General features: G+C 36.8%; 1 protein-coding gene across 3 annotated transcripts in view; it reads left to right on the forward strand.

Annotated features, from left to right (window-relative positions):
* Positions 1–17,958, forward strand: part of CCDC191 (coiled-coil domain containing 191) — an 88,655-nt gene that overhangs the window by 18,819 nt on the left and 51,878 nt on the right. For all 3 annotated transcript variants that reach the window (XM_001107271.5, XM_077993913.1, XM_077993912.1), the window contains 3 exons: positions 315–538; positions 3,675–3,828; positions 15,379–15,569. In XM_001107271.5, coding sequence (XP_001107271.3) covers positions 315–538; positions 3,675–3,828; positions 15,379–15,569 — 569 coding nt within the window. The remainder of the gene's footprint in view (positions 1–314; positions 539–3,674; positions 3,829–15,378; positions 15,570–17,958) is intronic.

Here is a 17,958-nt window from a genome sequence, read left to right on the forward strand (position 1 = left end):
TCGTTACAAGTGAGAAATCATTACTAAATGAGAATCCAGAACTTGGGATCTGACTCATTAGATTCTCTACTTTTCTGTGATGTGGATCATTCCCAGATTATTTGAGTCATCTTCATCTGACTGCATCTAAAATTTTATATTGGTCTTTACCCAGTAAACAGATGAATTCCTCCTATCCTACCAGTAAATAGTGGAGTTCTGGGTCAGAATATTTCAAACTGGTTATATTCTGAACTTCAAAATGTATTGTAAGGTTTTTCATATCCCTTTCTACTTGAAAGGCCACACTTCATCTTTATTATATTTGCTTTAAGGTAAAAGAAAATCGCTTAAGACGTGAGAAAGAACTGGAGTACCAGAGAATACAAAAGACCCTGAAAAAATCGGCCTTCTTGGAGGCTCAGTGTCTGGTGCAAGAAGAGAAGAAAAGGAAGGCTCTGGAGGCCAAGAAAGAGGAAGAGGAGATTCAAAGGGAGATGGTGAAGCTGCGGAGGGAGATAATTGAGAGGAGACGCACTGTGAAAGAAGCATGGAAAATGTAAGCCAGTGTGATAAGCACTGTGGGGTTTCTCTGTTTAAGCAGTCATTTTAGAAGTGCTCTGAAGTTTTTAAAGTGGGCAAACATTGCAATAACAAAACACAAAAGAGAAATCACTCACTATTCCACCGTCTTAACAAATTAACTAATTTCATTTTTCCTTGTTTCCTCCTGATCTTGGTCCCTTTTCATACTTAATTATAACCATAAAGTACATTTAATTCGTAATTCTGCTTGTAATTAACACATTGCCTGGAGTCCTGGGGTGTATATATTACTCCATTGAGTTCCTATACCATAATTTATGTAATGATCACCTCCCCATACTAGTAAACATTTCAGCTATTTTGGATTTTTCACCATTATAATATTGCAATGAGCATCTTTAAGCATACTTTTTTTCACTTTTTTGAATTATATCCTTAGAATAAATTCTTAGGAGTGTAATTTCTGAGTTAAATGACACAGGTCTTTTTCTAACTCTTGAAACATTGCCAAATTGCTTTCAAAATGGGTTGTACTTGTTTGCTGTATCATCAGCAGCAGGCCAGTTTATCACACTCTTCCCAGCACTGGGGAGTATCATCATTTTCAATATTTTTACACTTTTCATGGGCATTATATTGGTTAGTTTGCATTTCTTTGGTTAGATAATATTTTTGAGGTTGAACATGTTCAGTAATTGTGTCTTATCCTGTTGTGAACTGTGTGTCTTATTTTCTGATAATCATATGGAAAGTCACCACTGTCTTACTACCACTGATAAAGAAAAAGAATATCTGACATAAGAGGAAGATAAAAATAGTCCTCACGGGATGTAGTACTATTATCCATCCTCATGCAGAAAATGAGCTTTATAAGTGAAATAACTAATGTATTTATTCTGAGAAACAGCACCAATGCAGGAACTGCAAAAGCCTTGGAACAACATGACTGAAGTGTCTGACTACTCAAACTGAGAGGCCACAAAGACCTAGCAGATAATCCCTTCCACCCCCATCAGCCTACACAGCTTTCCCCTCTCTGTTCTTGATTGCTCTTATTCTACCCAACTTAAAACAGCTCAGCAGTGAACATGTGCTTTACTTCTTCAAGTGCCAGGCTGAGACCTCCTCCAGATGCCATTCCTTTTGGAAAGCAATCACTGGTGTTTTAGTGAGTTCTTTCTAAGGTCAGCCTTGCTTTTCAGATTGCTCCCAAGCCCTGGAAAAACTAGGTTGACCTAAAATAAATTGTGAAAACAAGTAACATTTAATGGTAGTAGGATGCTGTGCTCACAGTGGGCACTCAACAAATGTTCACTGACCAGTCATTTCTTTTTAAAGTTAAGATCTTATCCATGGTTACAGTGAGATAGGTAATATGTTCTACTTCTAGGTGAATGAACTGATTTAAAACTTTCCAGAAAGCAATTTGGCAATAAACAACAAGAGCCATAAAATAGCATTATCCCTTGACCTAGGAATTACAGCCTTAGGAAAACTGCCCTAAGAAAATTATCAGAAATCCAGACAAAGATTTGTGTAGAAAGATAATTTAAACAACATTATTTATAGTAACAGACTTTCATAAATATTGGAGAAATTGCTAAGTCATGGCTTGTACAATGAAACAGGACTGACTCTTTTTTCTGGGTAGAAATATGGATGGCTTTTATGGGTGTGGTGGCACACACCTGTAACCCCAGCTACTCAGGAGGCTGAGGCAGGAGAATCGCCTGAACCCAGGAGGCGGAGGTTGCAGTGAGCCAAGATCATGCCACTGCACTCCAGCCTGAGCGACAGAGTGAGTGAGACTCCATCTCAAAAAAAAAAAAAAAAAAAGAAAGGGAGAAATATGGATGACTTTTATACTTCTCCAGTTTTTCACAATGAGCAGATATTTCTTTTAAAACAGATATATATTCTAATGTTATTTTTAAAAATCAGATTCATGGTATTAGAACTGTATTTCTTTAACAATCACTATCACCTGTCTATCACCATGAAATATAACATTGTTATGGCATTCATAGTTTGGAAAAAGTCAATAAAACTTATTGTTGATAGGCCTTTTAAACCTATTTGTAAGCTATCTTAAATCTGCTTCATTGCCTAGTTTTAAAATTATCTCTTTCAAGATGCTTATTAATTTCAAAGGGAAAAATAGTAACTCTATATTGGAGAAGCCACCTTAACCAAGTGATGAAGGTTAACATCACCAATAATACAAAATAACACTGTGTACCCTCTGTATCATATATGAGAATGAATGAGAGAATATCTGTAGGGTATCCTGGCATCTTTCTCAATTTGAGTTTCCACAACTGTGAAGCAAAAGTTCAAGAAAGATCAGGTGACTAGCTGGTTTGTGGCCAGAGCTCATGAATTCTGATTCCTGACTAGGTGCTATGTTTACCACATCATTAATAGTGTATACTTTATACATGTACATATACCTGTGCAGTTAAATGCACTACAATAAGAAGGCCATAGCTATGAGCTTGTTTGAATTGGTGAGCGAAAGAGGGATGGCCTGGATGAGGAAGAATAGATAGGTGGGTGAGAAAGAGGATGCTCAGAAAGATGAGCAACAAAGTTACTAAAATAATTCTGGTTACTTACCTAAAGGCCTTTTCCTATTTAAGTTTATTTTTTTCCCTTTTCAGCTATTTTAAAATTATTCTAGATTCCATTCCCTCCTTATTAAATAACACTGATTCTTTTGTTATTCCTCTTTCTAGTAACCTTATAAGAGGCCTTTTAGTAAGAATCTCATTCCTTTCTTGAGAATCCTTTTTTTCCCGTTATACGGGAGAGAATTTATGTCTATATTAGAGACTATCTAGTAGTTGTTAACTCTCAAATTTTGATTGAAGTATGGCTCAGTGTTCAACTCAATAAAAATACTAAAGTATATATAAGATTTTCTACTTTTCAAAGTACTTTATAACAATTTTATTTCATTTAATCTGTATTTTATAAAGGAATAAAGTAAGGCTCCAAAAAAATTACCCTACTATGTAGTTTTAGAGCCAGATCTAAAAATATGTGTATTCCAAAGGAAAATTCAGTGTTTATTCTGCTACAGTAGGTTGTAATTGCTTATTGTTAAATCTATTGTAAATATACATGTATTTTTTAATTGTTATTAATAGAGAGAAGAAAAGGCAAGAAGAGAATTCTCAAAATAGTTCAGAAAAACTCATGTTTCAAAGTACTCACATTCTTCTGGATGAGGAAAAAATGGCAAAAGAAAGAAAAAGGAAATTGAAAGAATTATTAATCCAAACTTTCAAAGAAAATCAACAGGTGGGAATTGCAATGTCTCTTTACTTAGCATTCTGTAGTGTAAATGACAAAGAGCTCCATCAGAGATGGGATAAAGTAAAAACTAAGTCCAGTTGAACCTCATCACAAATACCAAAACTGCCCATGCCATTTGTTCTTTGTGCCCAGCTGACCTGGTATGCAGGGCAGAACACAGATCCCCTGTTCTGAGGCTATTCTTTATATACTCTGGTGGGATCCTGGGAAATTACTGGGGTGAGGTGGGTAAATTATGGACTTCTTCCTAAATTACCTCTTCAGAATAGCATTTAACTAGTATTAACCTTAAACTAAGGTAGCTCTCTGACAATTTTTGAAATCTTGGCTTCCACTTTGACAGTCATAAGGACCACTGTGTTCTGGATTATTCAGAAGATACAAGAACTGGTTACTTGCCTTTTAGTAGCTCTGATCCTAAGGCAATGATATATTTATACCTGTGCTTTTCTTTTTAATGGTCTACATTTTATTTTACCTTTTCTCCCTTCTTTCACTTAGTCTTTTTGTAAAAATAACTTGCTGATTTTTAATATAAAAGTGAATATCCTCTTCAGGTTACTTAAGCAGTTTTCTTCAATAAAGTGGGATTGATAAAAGTATGAATTTCGGGATTATGACATTTCAGGTAAAAGGACTTACCTGGAAGATTTGTAAATGAGAGGATTAGATGAGAAAAGATAAATATGTATATTTTGCATATCCTACAACACCCACCCCAGGGCCTTAGGCATTGCTGAAATTCAGAGAAAATTAATTGAATAAATACGTGAATGAATGGATTTAGCGAGAGAAAAGAGAATGTTATGAAGATACTGAGGGAGCTTGATAAATGTAGGGATAGACTTACAAAGGTCCTGGAAATCAGTGACAGGAGTTTGAATATGATACGGATAACAAAGATATAAAGGAAAAAGTAGTCAAAGTGATTTTTAAAAAACAGTAGACATATTTGATGGTGGCATTTTTAGCTGATAAGAGGTTGTAATTACTCAGTTATTAGCCAACAAAAATTTGGTCAGAGTTTTGGCTTCAGGAAAACAGAAGGAAATGTAGTAAGAAGAAATGTAAGACTTGGAGTTAACATTTTGAGAAAAGTTAGCAAAGACTTAGATTCTGCATTCTTCATGAGACAGATGGAATTAGTATTCCTCCTATATAATAACAGTTCGGATTTCAAAGAGAAAATAAGAAGAGAAACGAGTATTCAGGGAGTCATCTTGAGAAAGTGTAAGGAAAAAGTACCATGATACATTTCCCAACAAATTAGAGACAAATAAGATATGTTTTCTAAAAAATGTTTAAATTGTATTGAAGTCCACTGTACAATCATATATATTTTAGATGGAACTGCCAAATATGAATGTTAGACACATATGCAGAGTTTTACAAAACTAGTGGCCCATCTAAAACAGATTACTTAGTTTTAAAATATTTGACATGGAAAAGCTGCAAAAATAGTGCAGAGTTTCTGAATAACCTTTATTGGGAGAATCACCCCCAATATTTCAATGTAGGTTCTTTTCTGTTTCCCTAAGTGTCAGCCAGTCTGAGAAATAAAGGAAAGAGTACAAAAGAGAAAAATTTTAAAGCTAGGTGTCCGAGGGAGACATCACATGTCAGCAGGTTCCGTGATGCCCCTCAAGCCGCAAAACCAGCAAGTTTTTGTTGGTGATTTTCAAAGGGGAGGGAGTGTACGAATAGGGTGTGGATCACAGAGATCACATGCTCCAAGGGTAACAAAATATCACAAGGAAAATGGGGGCAGAGTGAGATCACAGGACCAGGGTGAAATTGGAATTGCTAATGAGGTTTCGGGCATGCACTGTCATTAACATCTTATCAGGAGACAGAGTTTGAGAGCAGACAACCTGTCTGACTAAAATTTACTACGCGGGAATTTCTTCCTCCTAATAGGCCTGGGAGCGCCACAGGAGACCGGAGCTTATTTCATCCCTTATCTGCAACCGTATAAGACAGACATTACCAGAGCAGCCATTTTAGAGACTTCCCCCTAGGAACACATTCTCTTTCTCAGGGCTGTTCTTTGCTGAGAAAAAGAATTCAACGATATTTCTCCTATTCACTTTTGTAAGAAGAGAAATATGGCTCTGTTCTGCCTGGCTTTCAGGCAGTCAGACCTGATGGTTATCTCCCTTGTTCCCTGAACATCGCTGTTATCCTGTTCTTTTTTCAAGGTGCCCAGATTTCATATTGTTTAAACACACATGCTTTACGAACAATTTGTGCGGTTAACGCAGTCATCACAGGGTCATGAAGCAACATCCTCAGCTTACAAAGATGACGGGATTAAGAGATTAAAGTAAAGACGGGCATAGGAAATCACAAGAGTATTGATTGGGGAAGTGATAAATGTTCATGAAATCGTCACAATTTATGTTCAGAGATTGCAGTGAAAAGAGGTGTAAAAAAATTATGAAAGTATTAATTTGGGGAACTAATAAATGTCCATGAAATCTTCACAATTTATGTTCCTCTGCCATGGCTTCAGCTGGTCCCTCCATTCAGGGTCCCTGACTTCCCGCAACAAACCTTCACCCGACTTTTCCCAATGTTAACATTTTACATAAGCATAGTATAATTATCAAAACTAGGAAATTAGCATTGGTACGCTGCCATTAAATGCCATTAACTAAACTATAGACCCTATGAGAATATCACCAGTTTTTCCACTAATGTTCTTTCTCTGTTCCAGGACTCAATCCATAATTTCACACTGCATTTATTTATTACATCTCCTTAGTCTCCTCCAATCTGTGACATTTCTTTAGTCTTGTGTTTTATGATCTTGCCATTTTTGAAGAGAACTGGTTAGGCATTTTGTATAATTGTCTCTTGTTTTAGGTGTTTTTATGTTTTCTCCCCCTTGCTTAAGGTTGTGCATTTTTGGTAAGAATGCTATAAGATGTGATACTGTGCCCTTCTCCGTATATCCTAACAAGGAGGACATAATTACTGATGTTAATTTCGATCACTTGGTTAAGGGTGTGTGCTGGGTTTCTCCATTGTAGAGTTGCTATTTTTCCTTCTCCTTGTCTTTCAGGAGATACTGTGAAGCTATGAAAATATTTTGTTTCTCTGTAAACTGTCACTCATTAAGGTTAACATCCATTGGTGGCTCTTGCCTGCAGCAATTATTAATGTTGTATTTGTCTAATGGTGATTTTGTGTTTCCGTCATTTCTTCTATACTTATTAATTGAAATTCTTCTAGAAGGAAGACGGTCCCTTCTCCTTCAGCTATGTGTATATGTATATATGTGTGTATTTATGTATTCATTCATTTATGTAATTATTTATTTTATTCAGTATGAGCTCATTGATATTTATTTTATTCTATGGGTCATAATCTAATATTGTTGTTTACTTGGTTATTCAGATTGTTTCAATGTGTCTATTGGGAAACCTGTAAGTTGGCTCCTTTGTTCTTTCAACATGCTTCCATCCTATTTTGGACATTTCCTTTTTTTGGCACCATAAGATACTTTAGGCTTATCTTGTGTTTTACCTGCCCTTACCCTGCAATCAACCACTTCTACATGGAACTTTGATTCATTTTATTGGAGAAACGGTTTTTGGAAACTAAGATCTGGGCACTAAGTGTGTTCACTGCTACTGGAGTGTCATTTTTTTCTAGGCCTTCTCAGCAGACAGAGCTAAAATATATATGGATATATACAGAGATGTATGTATGTATGTATACTAACATACATATACACACACATTATATTTATTTGTGTCTATCTGTATACATATTAAAATCCATGAGTTCAGCAACACAAGGGTCATGTTATTCTTCTCCCTTTCCTTATTTGTAACTTACTTCTGTATCTATGAATCTACACATATATATACATATATATAAATATATATAAAATAACTGTGAATTTATAATATTGTCAAGGATAATCCAGCACCACAGGTTTCAGTGTAGTCTTTCCATCTTGCTCACTTGTAACTTCTCTGACACTGAGAAACCTGGGTCTCATTATCTCTGTTATATTTACTTATTAGGGTAATCCTAGTACACTATAAAATAGTTTTAGAATTGCTAACCCATACCACAATGGGAATAAATTCACTAAAGCAAAATATTGTACAGTTATTTTTGGTTTTAGCTTTATAGTATTCAGTCAAAATATTGTTTTCCAGAGTTACTTACGGGAGATCTTTTCTTTGCCTCCCTTTTCAGTGTAATTATGTTATTCATTTGTAATATGGTTAGTAGATCTCTAGATTTTCCCCAGCGTATATGGGCATAGCTTGGTAAAAATACATCTACCAGCCTCCTCGGGCTCTTACACAGACTTGGTTGTAGATAGGACAGTCCTCCAGTAAAGGCCACATAGGCAGGCCTTCTGGGCTCATTATCTTGGTGCCAATTAACATTTGGCTCTAAAGGAGCCTAAAGCTGCCTTGAGTAATGAACCTTGGATACTCAGCAGCCTAGGTATGACCACAGGATGAAAACAGAAAAATGCCTAGCTGCCTTGCAGGGATTGGCGAGATAATGCGAAGCTCTTGTCAGCACCCTCAGAATGTTTCATTGGTACAAACCCTGTAGAAACAGCTGTGTAGAGTATTTTCAGGAAGACGTTAAAGAATCTGTTTTTAGGAGTTGCTGTAGTTTAGGTTCCTTTAATTCCTGTAATTGTTTGTGCTTTAATTCTGGATTATTTATTTATTTATTTATTTATTTATTTTTAAGATGGAGTCTTGCCCTGTCACCTAGGCTGGAGTGCAATGGCGCAATCTTGGTGCGCTGCAACCTCCGCCTCCCAGGTTCAAGCAATTTTCCTGCCTCAGCCACCGAGTAGCTGGGATTACAGGCACACGCCACCACGCCTAGCTAATTTTTGTATCTTTAGTAGAGACGGGGTTTCACCATGTTGGCTAGGCTGTTCTCAATCTCCTGACCTCATGAGCCACCCACCTCAGCCTCCCAAAGCATTGGGATTACAGGCATGAGCCACCGCGCCCCACCTAATTCTGGATTTTATTTGTTCCTCCCAGAGTATCTCTTAACATCTTTTTTGGGCCACATTATTTAATAGGAGACTGAGAGAAACAGTGCAGGCTTTCTTATCAAAACACAAGTTTAGCGCTATTGATGCATCTTTTCTGCACATTTTCATTGCCAGGTCTCTTTGTCTTGTCAAAAACATTAGTTTTCTGTATAGAAGCTTTCTACTTCCAGCCTATCCCATTTTCTCTTTGATCTTACAGTGAAATCTCTTGGGGGAGATTCAGCAATCCGTGTATCACTGCTAATTAGCAGAAACAACAAATGATTAACTGTGAAACTCTTATACTATTTGGAAAATGGCCTTCTTAATTCTCATCCTATTCTGAAATACATTTTGGTTTTCTTAATAAGATTAGAAACTCTATGATCTTTGCTGCTTGTGAAAATTGAAGAGAACGATAAAATATGGGTGACACTAACCTACATCTTAATTATTTGGGGGAAGGTTTTAGTTTGTTTATTTGGTTGGATTTTTCTGTTAAAGAATAAAATAATAATGATCCAAAGAAATCATCATTAAAGTTATGCTTGTGGCACAGCACCTTCCAAAAGTCCACCTCAAACTAAACCAAGGAAACGTAGGGACACTATATATGGAAAAGAAGCCTGGAGTTTTTCTCTGACAGAATGACGAAAACTGTAGTTAAATATCTCATTTATATACCATGATTCCTTTCCAAAGATCTTAGTTTTATCAGGACTGCCTACACACCACTGAGGCAAAACCATTTCTGAGCTGACACATAGCAACCATCCTCTCAGCAATGTTTTCTTATGTTAGGGGAGGGAAATAAAGGAAAAACCTCTTTAGAAATAAAACGACAGAAAAAGAGAAATGCCAGCACACACACGAAGATTATTGGGATTCATGTAACTCTCCCCGCTAGGTTTATTGCCAAGGGCAATGTGTGGTATATGTCTTGGGAGGGGTTTAAAGCATTATTATATTTTACTTTATGTAGCCAACTCTGTAGAAATTTTCCATCTAAAATGTTATCAGTTTTGGTAAAGAAATTGTTTATTTTGTTATATTCTTTCTTTCCTCACCCTATAAGTAACCCAGATGTCCCATTCTCAAGGAGGGGACAGTGAGGACAAATTTACCTAAATATTGTGCTAGTGTTTGGCATTTCAAAGTTCCATGAAGCCTTTTTTATTACAGAGATTCCTGTTTTTAAATATATGTTTTTTTGTATTTCAAAATAAGTACTGATTACATTTTGATTTTTAAAAATCAAAAAAAGAGACTTTGGCGTAAATGAAACCCATTCCCTAAAATTGTATAGAGTAGACTATTTCCCCCCTAAACACTAGACATTTCAGGTGAATATCATAAGGATCTTGAGAGCCATGTGGGTGAGGAATGAAGGGCACCACGTCATTGTCTTACTATCACAGTATCCTAGAGGTGAATCAAGCATTTGTCTGATATATTCTGAAGTAAGCTGTGTTCTTGGCATAGTTCGTGTGTGTCTGGCGGGGGCCAAGGATGAAGGGTGGGCAGATAACAGGGATTTTGGTAGAGATGGGGAAGAAGGTCTCTAAGGGACATGAAGAAAGACGGGAAAGAGAAGGTGACAGGGAGCCGTAGGTCTGCCTTTTCTACAGACTTGAGGTCACAAGAACTCATGTTCAGGGTATTGGGAAAGGAGCCCCATCCTAATGTGTGGTCAGGTGATAGGCTGCATTGTGGTCATTCTTCTGTAAAGAACCCAGAGAATTTTATTGGTTAAGCATTTACTATTTGGTGAGACTAAGGAATTTCTTCTTGAAATTCTATTTCTAGAGTGAAACAGCGTAACTATTAGATAATTACAGCAATATTATCAATTGAAACTTTTTAGCAGAATTAAGAACTTATAAAATGGCCTTATGTAAGGGCATATTGACATATTTATGGATAGCATGATACAATATGAGGTATCTGTGATTTATTTTTAAATACTTCAGAAAAAAATGTTGGTTGGGGGAGAGATGAATTAAGATTGGCAGAATGTTGATAATTTTTGAAGTTGGGTAAAGGTTTATTCTTTGGTTCTGCTTTTAGAACAGTGATAGGGATTGGGTTTTTTGTTGTTTTTTTTTTTTTTCAGTCGAAATGAAGAAGGAGAAAAAAATTTAATATAGAAGTAAAATGAGCATCACATCTTCCAGGATATAACAGAAGTAGTTTTTTTGTCTATAGCCAGGGGTATCATTTCACATGGCAGTGGTTGTCAAAGTTTAGGCTTCTAGGCTTTTCCATGGAACCCAGCAGCAAGTTCAGGTCTTAGCCCTGTGTTCTGGGAACTGAGTATATTTTCTCTAATGCAATTAGTTATGAGCATATGTAGTTAGGGTTGAGGATTACCATGATTTCCTGTCTTTTCTTTGGGGCAAAATTACGAAAATCAGGAATAGGATGGGTCAGGGGTATTGCTTTTCCATTGCAGAATTCAATACTGCACTTCCTACTGGAGATTTATTTTGCCATGACAAAGATCCCATTTTTTATTAAATTTTTTTCTCCTTCCTCATTTCAACTTAAAACTAACTCTCTAATCCCCAGGGACTTCATAGCATCTCTGGTGTCTTCTGCCCAGCCACAGTAGCTCGCAAAGGAAAAGGGAAGTTGGGGATTGCTCCCTTTTGTAGCAATAAAGTTTCTGTTCTTTTGGCCTGAGAACAGCAAGGAGTCACTTAGGGGCCTGGGTGTGGAATGTAGCTTTCTTCCTGACATTCCAGCCTTTGCCAACTCCCCTAGACCATTAGTTGCAACAAAGTTAGTTCTATTCAGCAAAAATCAATTGTAAACTTGTTGACATTTTTGTCCTCTTAACAATTCATTGTTTATTTTTCCATGAGGGAGAATTTTGATGCAATTATCACTGAACTTTCTGACAAAAAAGAAATAGATGAGGAATTTTGATGAGTTACCCGCTTCATTAATCAGAACAAGCATCTCTAGTGACAGGGTTAGAATTACAATGAAGATTAGATAGCAAATTGCTGTTCCACCTAACGTCAATCATTCCTAGTGACAGTAGTGTGATTACACTTCAGGGAAGAGCTTTTCTGGCTAACAGAACGAGGGCAACTCCAGTGCAGGTAATAAATTTAGCAGAGTGAGCTGTCATTTCTTCTCTTCAGTGGAATCCTTAACAACCAAATGATGTATTGTGGAAGATTTTGTGTGGAGGATACCATTTCACTTTAAAACTTTCTAAATTTCACCAGGTAGTATTTTATTTTAGAAATTATTATAGATAGGTACTTAGGAACAGTTCTTCCTCCAGTGACTTTCTGTAGTTTATTTACCTATATCAAGCCTTAATTATTACCACAACTATGATAAAGAGATGATGGAAGTTAGGAAAAGAGTGCCTGACTATATTTGAAAATCTATCAGAACTAAAAACGGTACAAAAATAAATGAACTAGGAAATAAATGGAGGGAAATCAGACTAGTTGCCTAGCTAGTTAAAACTTAAGTTCTCCTGGCTTAAACAGAACATATTCCTCTTCCAACCCAGTTGTGGTTTTAAGTCATACGTCTTGTTTTAAAAAGCAAAGGGATAGAGCGCTATGGTAGTTCCAAAGTATAGAAAACTAACGAGGAGAAGCAGGTCTGGGAACATCAGGAAGTAAGCTGGGAGTAGGGAGGAATAGAAAGAATAAATAGTTCAGGACTGTGGAAGTGTGCCACCCTTCTAAATAAAAACAGAACTAGCATCTTCTTCCAGAGAAGATGGAACTGAGTATATATTCCTTTCCCAAATATTTTCTTCAAACACATTTATGGGACTCCTGTATACCTGGATAATGTTTGCTATGAATCAAGAATAACTAAGCAGCTATTCTTGATTCACACTTTATTTTTTTAATTTAAATTTTAATGGGATTGCTTTTCTTGAGCAGGCAGGGAAAAAACCAATACCAAGTCAATTTCAAGGAAGTAGTTGCTATACAGGTCTGTCACTTTGCTCTTGTGTTAGCTTCTCTGTGGTGAACCTGAATTATAGACCTTTAAAACTGATCATTTTGGTCTCAAAGTCTCAACGTAAGTATTTTTAAATAAACATATTGACTATAGAATTTATAAACTCAAAATTTCCCCTCCTACATTCAGATATGTCCCTAACCAGTGCTTTTCTACCATGGTAAGTTATGTATAGAGTTTTCTTTCACTATGAAAGCGCCAAAAATGTGCCCTTCTTTTTCAGGAGAGATGTTTTTGCCTAATAGATTAGAGTCATCAGGATGCTGGAATGTTTCAGTTTCAGCCTTAGGTGTACCACTAACTCTTTACTTGTGATTTTAGTCATTAAACCTTTCTCTACTTGAAGTTTTAGCTTGGTGAAGTAAATCATAATAATATTTATAATCTTTGTTTTATAATGATGGCTTGCAAATTAATAAATATATTACATGTAAGATGCTTTGAACTTTACAAAGAAAAGGAATGTCAAAATCGAAGGACACTATTAATAGTGTTATTATTATCAAGATGGATTATGTTTGTACTATTTTTCATCATTTGAAATAATCCTGAAGTTAAAATTAGAGATAGCTACACATAGAATATTTTACCAAGTCATTCAAGAGGACTTCTTAAAGGGACGTGGTAAACAGACACAGAACATTTTCTTTAGACCATGGCACACAAGTTAACACCATTTTTTTTCATGCTGTGTTTTGTGGAAGAGGTAAACAAATGATGCAAAAGGCATACCCCTCAACCTGGCAGCTATATCTTTTCTCCCTGTTACAACTGAAAGAGTGTCCAGTATTCAGCAAATACCCTTTCCTTCCTCTCTCCCTTCCCCTCTTTCATCCCCTCCAAGAGATCTGAGGTGAAGGTCTAGAACACGTGCCTCATTTGACATAGGGAAAGGGCTTTTTAAAGTTTGCCATGGTTTCTCCTAATGAGAAATTATAATGAAGAATATTGTTTAGTTTGTCAGAACAAGAATATAAACTAATACCCTGTTTGGAAAACATTTCTGGCCAAATGGACAATTTCTAAGAATTCTAGTAGATGCTTTCTTATGTTATTGGTCTTTTCATTGATACATCCTCTTTCCCTATAACTTCTCAAAAGTAGAGGTCATGTCAAACAATTTTGTGCAGAGTCCCCAAATTGAAACACAGTGATGGTTGCTTAGTAAATGCTCAAATTAAGAAAGTTAAGTATTTTTATAGAGAAAGAAGCAGTAAATATTTGCCTGATAAATCTGGCACATCCTTGAAACTGGTCATCAGGCATCCTCCATATTTCCCACGAAGTCACTTTCTATGAGGTTAGTTTTTGTTTTGATGCTCCCCACACTCAATGCCACAGTCAGATTTACCATTCCCATTTATGAGACCTATTCCCTTCTCTCAGGAGGCTCACAGTCTAGGGGAAAAAGGTAAACTGGTAATTATGATATAGTGTGTTGGGTGTTTTGGCTGAAGAAAGCATAGATTGCTTTAGGAAGACAGTGGATGGGCAGTTACATTTAGGTAGAGGGACTGGTAATAGGAGGGCTTCCTGAGAGAGGTGACTACCGAAGTAGTTAGGCAGAAAGAAGGCAGAAAAGAGGGACAGATAAATTAGTATTAGGTTGGTGCAAAAGTTATTGCAGTTTTTGGCTATGAAAAGCAATGATAAAAACCACAACTACTTTTGCACCAACCCAATGCGAACATAGATAGGAAACTATGAAATGGCATGGTTGATGTCAAGGCCAAAAGCTGAAAGTAATTTGATCTAGAAGGAATGTAAAGTTTGCTGAAAAGAGAGAAGATACAGGCAAGGACTAGGTCTCAGTGATTTTCTTAGACTAGGATCGTGAGTAAAGTACTGCTTTGGGACATCCTTAGGGTCAGTAGACCTTGTCTAATTTGCTGTCAAATGCATGTAGCGGAACATTATAGGCAACCTGAACATCTAGTCTCTCTAGACTCACCAGAGCCCCAAAGTGGTCAGTGGTAGTAGCCCAGCTGATTTTGTTGTTTTTAGCTGTCTTATTCTCAGGGACCAGAGACTCCATCCCATCTTCATAGAATCTCTCACGTTCACTTGTGTAGGGCACTACACGGTAGTTATAAACGGTAATGGTGTTATAAACGGTAATGAATTAAATGGTTGGTATTTTGAGCTCCAAGACACCTTGGCGGGGGAGTCATGTTGGAGACAGGTTTTCAAGCTTCTCAAACAAGCCCCTTGGTTCATGTCATAGATGTGACTTATTCCAGCTCCCCATGGGACTGGTGGCTTATAGTGAGAATGAAGTATTTTAGTTTAAGTTGTGAGAGCTGAGAATGCCTCATTTGCATGATTGAATATTCCTTGTCATTATTAGCATAAAGGAATTGTGTTTTGTCTCTTCCCTTCCATTAAGACAACAGTTCCTATATTTGTTTTTAATAAGTGTGAGGGGAAAATCTGAGGAGAGGGCTGTCAGTGTTAGATATTAGAAACACTAGTGCTAATGGATGGTGATTTTCCTAATGTTTCCACTGCAGTGTCAAAAACGGTATTTCTCTGCCTGGCACAAGCTGATTCTTGATCATAGGATTAAGCTCGGGAAAGCTGGGACCCTGTCTGACTGGAAGATTCAGCTGAAGGTCCTGCGGGCCTGGAGAGACTACACAAGATCCCAGAAGTTGCAGCGGGAGACTCAAGCCTTGGAAAATGATCTTAGGGAAGAAAACAGGTATCATTATTTGTATTGTGAAAATCCTTCTAGTATGTTTATCTAGGATATTTTCCTCCTGAAGAATCCACAAATAAACTTTACACATGCTGACTAGAGTAATCTTATCCACTTATAAAATACGGAAATCACAGTTTTTCTCTGTTACATCTCAAACTAGAAAATTTTAACTGAAAATTATAAGTAAACAAAATTATTTAAATATGCTAGCCAGGAGCAGTGGAGTGTGCCTGTAATCCCAGCTACTCAGAAGGCTAAGGCAGGAGGATCACTTGAGCCTAGGAGTTCAAGACCAGCCTGGGGAACGTAGTAAGACCCTGTCTCCAATAAACTAAACTAAACTAAACTAAACTAAAATATACATTGTACATGATCTTCTTTCTTTAAGGGAAGCAAGTATTAGGATTTTCCCTTGCGTTCTGGTGTAGTAGCATTGTATCCTGGACCATCTTAGAATTCAAAAGAGGGTGTTTGGCTTATATGCCAATAATTCTCATTCATAGAAATCACTGTATACACATAAAATGTTAATTAAGGACACAGAGAGCATCCATCTGGGAGGGCCAACCTGCCAAGAATGCGTCTTCCTGCTCTACCATCTTTTGTTCCACACCTTATTTAGAGGTTTTTTGACACCTTTATAACAGCTCCTTCTTATGCTTGTGAATGACACAGAATTCTGTCTTTAAATGAGGCTTTCTTTATTCCATCATCTTAAAATCAAATACTTTTCTTCTTATTATTTACAAGTTCAAGTTTGCATTCTTGAATCAAAATCACAGATGTAAAAGGAACCATTTGGTTTTTTGTTTGTTTGTTTTTCTTTATTTCTTCTTTAAAAAAGTGATAAATGATGTGCAGAATGTGCAGGTTTGTTACATAGGTATATGTGTACCATGGTTGTTTGCTGTACCTGTTGACCCATCCTCTAAGTTTCCTCCCCTCATTCTCCACCCCTCAACAGGCCCTGGTGTGTGCTGTTCCCCTCTCTGTGTCCATGTGAAGGAACTATTTGTTTACTTAGGAGTTGGGGAGAAATCCATGTTTTTATATGTAATCACTTCTCTACTGGCAGTGCTGTCATTCATTCAGGATGAAAAATCACATAAATGATAAATGCAAGTATTTTTACATAGAAGGGCATGGTGCCCCTTAAAGTTGAGTAATCCTGTGATAGCATCAGGCCTGGAGACTGGTGCATGGCCCCTTGTCCTCAAAGAACTCACAGATGAATGGGCAAAACAAGATCTAGAGACTGTACAGGTATTGAGGAGTATTGTTAACTGAATAATACATCTCCATCTGCTGCTGAGAACATGACAAGAATGTGTAGCTGTGGCTAAGGAGATTCCTAGAGTGCCAGGAAAGGCTTTATCAAGAAGATGGGTCTTGATCTGAGCTCTTCATGGTCAATAGGATGTTCCTAGGTAGAGACAGGGAGACTGGGATGATGGCATGAAGCATAGCCATCTGGATTGGCTGGAGATTATCAAGCATGTGGTCATCAAGTACATCAACTTCTGAATGGCCTCGAATGCCAGGACATGGAGTTAAGGTAGTCTTTGGTTAAAAAAAAAAAAAAAAAAAAAAAAGGTGAATCCTTGAAGGTTTTTTAAGCAGGAGGGTGACCTAGTCAATTTCCCTTTCCTATGATATGCTGGGAGAAATCTTTGGTGAAAAAAAAAGAGGCCAACACAGAAAACTCTCCCATAGTTTGTTTCTTAAATCTGAGGACCTGGTGATTGATACAAGGAATTAGGATGATAGCTCACTCAGAAAGGAACAGCTGGCAGGATTTGTTGGATAAAGAAGGGAAACTGGGGTTGTAATGTGGATGCAGTGTGAATGCAGGCATAAAATGAGTGGACACTTGGATGTTGAAGTTAAAAGTGGCCTATAAGATTTACATGCTGGAAGAAACTTGTATAAGGAAAATCTGGAAAATTTAAGATTCCATTCCAATTAAACTGTTTAAATATAAAAGCACTAAATAGGGATTTCATAATAGCATAATGTGCCAATTTTTTAAAAAAGATCTTCTCAGAACTTTTTGTCTTGTGTCTGTGAATTATTTTCAAGTGACTATTTTTAAATGTTTAGAATGGATACTAAACATTTTTTAACTGACAGAGTTAGAAAATATTTAACTTATAATAATTTTTTACTATGAAGCAAAAAACATCCCAGAGCAGGAAGGCACCTCAAGGATCATCTGATCCAGCCCCTCATTTTACAGATGATAAAAGTAAGGCCCAGAGACAGTAAGTGACTCAAGGTCACAGAGCAAAGAGCAGCCTCAATGGACACTAAATCCATACCTGTTGAATAATAAGCACATCAGGGAACAAATGAAGAACTCAATTGCTTCCTCTCCTGCAATTTAATTTGA

The sequence above is a fragment of the Macaca mulatta genome, chromosome 2, assembly GCF_049350105.2.
Source record: "Macaca mulatta isolate MMU2019108-1 chromosome 2, T2T-MMU8v2.0, whole genome shotgun sequence".
NCBI classification, from domain to species: Eukaryota; Metazoa; Chordata; class Mammalia; order Primates; family Cercopithecidae; genus Macaca; species Macaca mulatta.